This window comes from Nelusetta ayraudi, unplaced genomic scaffold, assembly GCF_046127955.1.
Source record: "Nelusetta ayraudi isolate G7.1 ecotype Tasmania unplaced genomic scaffold, CSIRO-AGI_Nayr_v1 ptg000042l, whole genome shotgun sequence".
Classification (NCBI taxonomy): domain Eukaryota; kingdom Metazoa; phylum Chordata; class Actinopteri; order Tetraodontiformes; family Monacanthidae; genus Nelusetta; species Nelusetta ayraudi.
In genome coordinates this window covers 17562501-17570572 of record NW_027466092.1, presented here as the reverse complement: position 1 = coordinate 17570572, position 8072 = coordinate 17562501, and the positions used below count along the sequence as shown (strand labels likewise).

General features: G+C 48.9%; 1 protein-coding gene across 2 annotated transcripts in view; it reads left to right on the top strand.

Moving 5' to 3' along the window:
• The first annotated feature begins 392 nt into the window (after positions 1 to 392).
• The window catches only part of LOC142894002 (hepatic leukemia factor-like), a 12585-nt gene continuing 4905 nt past the window's right edge, over positions 393 to 8072 (top strand). The window contains exons 1-2 of one of the 2 annotated variants that reach the window (XM_076035084.1): positions 393 to 820; positions 3172 to 3522. In XM_076035084.1, the coding sequence (XP_075891199.1) occupies positions 685 to 820; positions 3172 to 3522 (487 nt within the window). In that variant the 5' untranslated portion in view covers positions 393 to 684. The remainder of the gene's footprint in view (positions 821 to 3171; positions 3523 to 8072) is intronic. The other variant, XM_076035085.1, reaches the window with a different exon arrangement.

Genomic DNA, 8072 nt, shown 5'->3' with positions numbered 1-8072 from the left:
CGTTTTCATCTCGCTGGTCTCTCATACGAATTGGCGACAGGTTTGGACGAGAGTTTAAGCTCACAGAGTGTAGTGTTGGTAAAATAGTAGTAGTGTTATTAAATAATAATAATAATAATAATAATAATAATAATAATAATAATAATAATAATAATAATAATAATAAAAAGTAAAAGTAAAAGTAAAAATAAAAACAAAAATAAAAATGAAATAAAAATAAATTATTTTCAATCCATATTTTCAATCCCTTTTAGCATTGTAAATTGTAATTTGGCAGTAGAGTTGGAACGTTTCCGTTCAGTTCCGAATGCGAGTTGTCAGGACAGGAACGGAGTGAGGGGCGGGAAAAGCCAGCGAAGGGGTGTGGCCTCAGCTCTGACGTCAGCTGCCTCCACACACACGCGCACACACACGGGCTCGGTCAGTCCGGCCAGGCACTGCTGCAAACTCGTTTCACTGGTCTACCGTCGTTTTTAGTCGCAGCTTAATTGCAGTCGCCGTTATTTTTTTTGCTCATTTCCGTCGTTTTCATGTAGTTTGAGGAGCCGAACGCCGCAACTGATCCCACTGCACTCCCGCACACAAGACCGAGTGCGCGCGCGCGTGTGTGTGTGTGTGTGTGTGTGCTCGTCTTTTCTTTTTCTTTTCCTTCCGATTTGATTGAGTGGGACCGAGCGGCTGCCAATGCAAGGAGGACCGATGGAGAAGATGTCCCGCCACCCCGTCCCGCTCACCCCGGCGGGCTTCCTGCCGCCGGCCACGCACGGAGTGCTCAAGTCCCTGCTGGAGAACCCCGTCAAGCTACCGCTGCACCACGAGGGTAAATGTTCCGAATCTCCGTGCCTGTCCGCGAGCTGTCAGCGCTCCCCGCGTGGCGTCAATTGTGCACAATGTGCGGGGAACGCGCAAACTTTTTTTTTCCTTTTCTTTCTAAACCTAAGTGCGTTCGGAGAGTAGCAGGCATGTCAGTTGCGGAGGAGGGGAAGGTGAGGGGGGGTGGGGTAGTTGTCATCCATAAACACAGTTTATTTCCGCTGGGAATTGCGGAGCTTTCATACCTTCATTTGCAGCAAAACTGTCAGCTGACTTTAAAGAAAATATACTTACATAATGTGAATAGATCACATCAAGATTATGTAAAGGATTGAGTAAAAGTTGTCTGGTTGGTGTTCCAGCTCTGATGGCCTTATAGTTATTATCATCATCATTATTATTATTATTATTATTATTATTATCATTTACAACAACAACAATAATGTCTGCGTGGGTTCTCTGCGGGTTCTCCTGCTTCCTCCCACAGTCCAAAAACATGCATGTGAGGTGAACTGGGAACTCTGAATTGTGTGTGTGTGTGTGTGTGTGTGTGTGTGTGTGTGTGTGTGTGTGTGTGTGTGTGTGTGTGTGTGTGTGTGTGGTTATTTGTCTTTGTCTCTACGTGGCCCTGCGGTGAACTGGCCACTTGTCCAGGGTGTCACCCTATGACAGCTGGGAGAGGCTCCAGCTGACCCCTTCAACCCTGAGTTGAGGAAGAAGCGGGTATTGATAATGGATGAATGGATAGTAATACTAATATTGATTTAATCTTTGTTGTTGTTGTGGCTGTGGTGAGTCTTGAAGTGAGGCTGGTCGTCTGCTCTGTCTTGTGACCACTGACTGGTCAAGTTGGCAATTCTCAAAAACAAGAGACTAAAACGTTTTGGGCCGATGTACCAAAGGTCATCCGTCGACATTTGGCTTGATGACGATGAAGAAGAACACTCTGGATTCCTGTGGGAGACATCAAGCCAGCACCGGTGTTTGGAGCTGGGAGAAGTCAGCTTGTCCGCTCCCGCAGATGTGGTCAACAAGCCCCAGCGGAGGTTCTGCTGGGGTGTAGTCAAGGCACGCTGGAGTCACACCTCTTACGAGAATTCTTCAGCGTGTAGCTCGACTCGGGTGCTCGCAGGCGTTTGTCTGATCTGCCTAATGGACGCTCAACACAAAAAATGTGAACTCACCAGTTTGGCGAAATCAGCTGCATCAGGTTCACAATGACTGACAATGACTGTTTGGTTGTTTTTTTTTTGTAGATCTTAAACCGTCGATCACGAGGCTCCGCCTTGTATGTCATTGAATTACTAATCAACTTAAACAAACGATTAAGACAGACACCAGGAAGCTTCTCCTCGATGAGAGGAACCTTTACGTACAGGAACTGCTGTCTGCTGACATGGAGGTAGAGGAGCTATACCACCACTGGCCACTGGGGTCCAGTCTGCTGGTTTCACATATCGTTAGCCTAATAGCATAATTGCCGAAGTCATTTTTTGGCCAAAGTGTGATCTGCCTAACTTTACCAATGTGCTTGCTAAAAAAAAATGTGTTTTTTCTTGTTTTTCGAAAATGTTCAAATATGACTTAGGCAACTACGCTGCTCTTAGGCTAACAATATATTGACAAAAATCTATTCATCTACAAAAAAAGTTTTTTTCAGTTTATTCGACTGCCATTCTTTGTTTCCAAAGTCTTTGACATAGGCAGCAAATATATCAGTCCGTCAAGTAGTTGTTGTCCAGACGTTGAATGTGATACGGCAATGAAATGTTGATGGATGTCGACTAGTAGTTGGCCTCCACACTGTTTTTCAGTGTGCCTGTAGGGTAGCTTCTTCACTCATGCATACCAACCGTTTAATCAGGATATATTAGCGATGGAAAGCTGCAGTTAATTTAAAGCTGAGTTGCAGGTGGCAGCAGCGCCTAGGACAGGGGTGGGCAAACTTTTTGATTGGTGGGCCACGGAGGGGCTGGAGCAGGAGCAGATGGATGGAGTGTTTTGGTGAAATAGATCCTGGGATATGTAGAGAATGTTTAATGTATATTGAAAAGGAACAGAAGCAAAGTTACAGAAAATGGATGCAGTGCAGCTATTTTATGACTCACTTGTTGATATCATTTGAAATTAAAAAGCTGAACAGGCCCCATATGGCCCCGAGGCCGTTGTTTGCCCGCCCCTGGCCTATGAAATGTACCGCAGAGATTGAGCCACTCTGCTAGCACTTAGCAAACCAAACTAGCCTGTCGTTGCTCCACTGTGTAGTTCAGCAGCTACGGTGAGAATGCTCACTTTGCTATATTGTCTGCCACCGTTAAACGGCGACCTCCGAGTAACGCGACTGCGATGTCCCTTCAGGTTTCAGCAAAGAGAAGGAGAAGAGCCTGGAGGAGGAGCGCAGCGCCCCCCAGTCGGCCTTCCTGGGCCCCACGCTGTGGGACAAGACGCTGCCCTACGATGGAGACACCTTCCAGCTGGAGTACATGGACCTGGAGGAGTTCCTGTCGGAGAACGGCATCCCCTCCAGCCCCGCGCAGCACCACCACAGCCAGCACCAAGCGCACCCGCCGGCGTGCCAGCCGCCCATCATGCCTCAAGCCCCGCCCACCCCCGCCCCCACGGTGATGGACCTCAGCAACCACGCCTCCACCTCCGTACACACCGGCGTCACGTCGTCCAACTGCCTGCACAGCAGCCCGGCCAGAGCAGGTAACGAGGCGGCGCCCAGCGTTTCTTTCCTTGTCGTGTGTCTTTTGTTGCAACTTCCACTTTACTTTCCACACTAACAATTTCTAGCGCCGTCTTCTACCTCTTTTATGTAAAAATAAATAAATAAATAATTGATTAATCACTCTTTCAAATGAAAAGGACCTTTTTATATGTAAAAAGCATCGTTTTACATCGCCTGGCGCCGGTTTCACACAAGGTTTTAGGTGTCGCAAACACACAAGTGTGCAGCGAGTCTTGCTGTGAAAAATCAGCAGTTAAAAAAAATGTTGCATCAAAAGAAGTGGAAAAATAAAAGTGAGTCGGAGTCAGGGTTCCAAAGTGTGTGTGTGTGTGTGTGTGTGTGTGTGTGTGTGTGTGTGTGTGTGTGTGTGTGTGTGTGTGTGTGTGTGTGTGTGTGTGTGTGTGGGGACGATCGCTTCCGCTTTCATTCGGAAGCGCGCTCGTCCCTCGTGGTCACGTCACAAGGAAAACAAGACCGGCCTCTCAGCGGCATGTCCAGACATGTGACTCGTGCGGGGGTGTGCGCTCGCCTGCATGCGTGCGCGTGTGTGGGCGTGTGTGTGTCTGCATGAGATCAGTGTTTTGAGGAACACGGTGTTCCGTTACAGGAGAAGGGCGTCCGCCTCCGTCATCATCACACATGTTTTGTTTTTTGCTTTTTTTTTAATTAAATGTCTTTGCATATGTTTACACTGGTTTAGAACCCTCATGCACGCTCACGCGCACGCACACACACTCGGTGGCACACATGGGTGAGACATGCTGCCACTCTACTCCCAGCTGTGGGTCCGCGTGTGGAGGCACACTTCACCTGACATGTTGTTGAAGGTGGAACCTCCTCCTCCTCCTCCTCCTCCTCCTCCCCCTACTCCTCTTCCTCCTCTTCCTCCTCTTCCAGTCGCTCGGTCCAGGTGTTAAGATCTCTGAGGAGGAGGCGGAACAGTCAAACTCGAGGCAGAGTGACTTGAAGCATCCAGCAGCGTCCGGCAGCAGTAATCTGCACAGCTCTCCTCTCTAAATATAGCCCCGTAATCTACGCCATAATCTGTCATATTTGTATTTCCACTGCCGGCCCTGTGACTCTGTGACAGGAGCGGCCGGGGTTGAGCGGCGTTCACAGGGTAATGAAAAACAAGCGGGAGGGAGGAGAGAGGAGGGAGGAGGGCCCAGCTCCTCATCCCGGGGCTGGAAAGAAAGTGAAAACAAACCTTTTCCAGGAAGCCGAGGAGTCGGCAGCGACACGACAACTTTCAGTGTCTCTCACACAAAGGAGGTCTTTCACAGCCCAACAAGCCAACCCTGAACTCCTGTTTGTTCTCTTCAGAGATGGGAACTCTGAAACTCCCGATAACATGCAGGCCAGACAGAAAGCAAAGAAACTGCTCGGGGTTTGTCTTTGCGCAGCCACCTGCGCTTTACAGAGAAGCCAAACCTTCGCTTGATGGAGGAGGAGGAGGAGGCAGAGGAGGAGGCAGAGGAGGAGAAGGAGGAGAAGGAGGAGGAGGAGAAGGCAGAGGAGAAGGCAGAGGAGGAGGAGGAGGAGGAGGAGGACTGTCCACCACTGTCCACCACTGTGGCCTCCTCTTTAAAACAAGCGCTCCCTCTGCTCCCGCCTGCTGCCTTTCCCTACTCTTGAGTCGTCCTTTCAGGGCGACAGCCTGCGTCTCCCTGACGCAAACTGACAGACAAACGAGCTCAGCTGCTGCAGAGGAGCATGTCTCCGTCCCTCCCTCCGTCCGTCCCTCCCTCTGTCCGTCCCTCTGTCCGTCCGTCCGTCCGTCCGTCCTGCATTGACGTTCCAAGGACTCGTGTGAAGGCAGCACGAGCTCAAGTGCTCGGACCTCCGAAAAACACGGCCGCATGCGGAAGGTCACATGTCTCCCCTCGCTTGCAGGAGGGCGCGCACGTGTCGGCGTGTGTGTGTGTGTGTGCGTGAGTGTCTGCGTCACGTGTGAGGTGGAGAGGGCTGCCAGGCGCTGCTCTCCACCCCCCCACCCCCTCCTCCCTCCACTCCCCTGCCACGATGCCTTCAGGTGACAGAGCCAGAGGCGGAAGACTCCCCGCTGGCTGCCCCCCCCCCCAACCCTCCACCTCAGTGCAGCCAGGGCTCTGGCACATGTGCTCACCTAAGTGCACAATTAAGGGTGCAGGGAACGATGGGTAATTGACAGCGGCAGCAGGTTCTCTGTCAATTGAAATGGATTTCTTTTTTTCTTTCTTTCTTTTTTTCCCCCCTTCGACCGGAGTGGGTTCACGTGGCGGACAGTCTGGCTCGCCAGCGGCTCGCTTTGATTGAAACGTGACGCTGCTTCCGATGGACGGACGGACAGTCTGCTTTGTTTCTCACCTGGTGAAATAGTTTCAAGAAAGAATAACAACTGGGTGTCGTTAGAGCCATGGCACATTTTTTTTTTACATTGAAATAATCCCACGGCACGCCACCAGCCAAAAATATTACGAAATGAGCAAATGAGTAGGGAAAGGCAGCAATATAGTCTCTTCATTTATTTATACTCACTCAGTGTGAAACCTGGGCCTGTTTAGATGCACACAAAGCTTCCTATTAAAGCACAGTCACTCCACAATGGAATGTTATTATTTTTTAGGCCAATTAGTTGAAGTTGGATCATTTCTCATGGCAAACGTGACATTATCTCACATAACACCCGTGCGCCTCGGCACACTGGTTGAAAAACAGTGTCCTGGGGGAAACTCCTGGACCTCCACCTGTTGAACATCCAGCGTCCACTTCTGGGTTAATGACAGAACGACCAGGATGTAGATTTCCCACATGTGGGGCTGTTGCCTGGTGTCATTTGACTGCAGGCAGTCTGACTGACGCTCTCGTGTTGTTGGAGGAACATTTTGTGGACATTTCATGTCAAATGTAAATCGGTTCAAATGAACACATTTTTGACAATCATCAGTCCATGAACCTGAATGTTGAACCTGGATCGCTTGTCACACACGCACGCAATGGACCGAGCATGCACGCACGCACGCACCTGGCCCTGACCTCTGCTGGACCAGCTGGAGAGGAAAAACAAATAATCTGTTCCAAGAACAGCGGCTGCGGTGTGTGTGTGTGTGTGGGGGGGGGGACAGCTTTCATCCAGGCCTTTCACATCTTCACTGGTGTGCGCTTCTTTTGCTCACCTGACACCATCAAAACTAAATAGATTTTTTTTTTTAATAAAAGTCTTGTTTAAACAATATTACCTCAATAGTCAACAGGGCTTCTCCGAGATCTACCAATGGCAAATGTGATTGTTTTTGATTATTATTATTACATTTCAAATGAATAGATTAAATACCGTATGAAATTGATTTGCATCAATATTCACTCTGTCTGAAACTCGGGAGAAAACACAGCTGCAGCGTCAGTCATGTCTGACTGAAAGCAGTGTGAGCAGTCGAGTGCCAGCCTTTTCTTATTTTGTGTGTTTGTGTGTTAATTAAGACACCCACAGAGTTGCATAACGCCTCTCTGTCTGAGGAGCTGAAGGAGGAATAAAATTCCGAATTGCGCGCGACGACCGAGGAATTAAAGGCGTATTTTCATTCCAGCCGTTGGATGCCTGTGTTTTAGGTCGGTGTCGAGGTTTGGCTTTCCTGCTCAGAAAATGTTGTTTGCTGCTCTGGATGACCTCCCAGTTCTAATCTTACAACAACCCAGCACTCCTGATCAGAGACATCTGCCCACGGTATTCTCCTCGAACCGCTTGGCCGTAGCCCACTCAGCATATAGAAGAGGGCAAGCATTGAGCCAATCAGGTCCAGCGCCAGCTCTCAGTGTGGATATTTAAAGACCAAAGGTCACTGGAGACTGGTCTTATTTTCATAATCAACTGGTTCCTGTTGAACCAGTTCAATGCTCATTCATGAAAACACGTAATGAGGATTAAGAGTAACACACACACACACACACACACATGCGTGTTTGTTTAGAGGTGCATTTGAGGACTGTGGGCTTATCACAGCATCAGAATGAATTGGCTGCGTCACCTGAAGTCAGTTCTGTTCACCCAAACAGTGAACCATGCTGTCCCAAATGACATGAATTTGTACTAAATGGTTTACATGCAAGATTCGGCTTTATTGAGTTTTTAGTTACTCGTCAATGACGTAAGGCCCTCTTATTCAGGAGTATTTGCCACAGATCCAGTGTCTCCCACACCCAGTGCGGATTCACTCACCCTGGACCAGCAGTGTTCGCAGGGCGACCATCGGGTTTACTGACGTCACTAATCATCAGGCTCCTGCAGAAACCATGAGGTGTGACGTGGTCCAGTTTAGGATCATGTCATCAAATTATGGGATGACTCGGACTTGCAGTTGAATGTCTCTGGCACGGCGCTCGCACTCATTAACAATAAGCCAGGGCAAGTTCTAGGGCTCCGTCTTGAACTGCGATTGACCTTTGGCATGGACACAGACTGTATATTTTTAAAGAGCAGAGAATGTTCCCTTGAGGAAGTCGTGGGCTTTCTGCATTGATAGATGCTGTTTAAAACGCTTTATTCATCTTT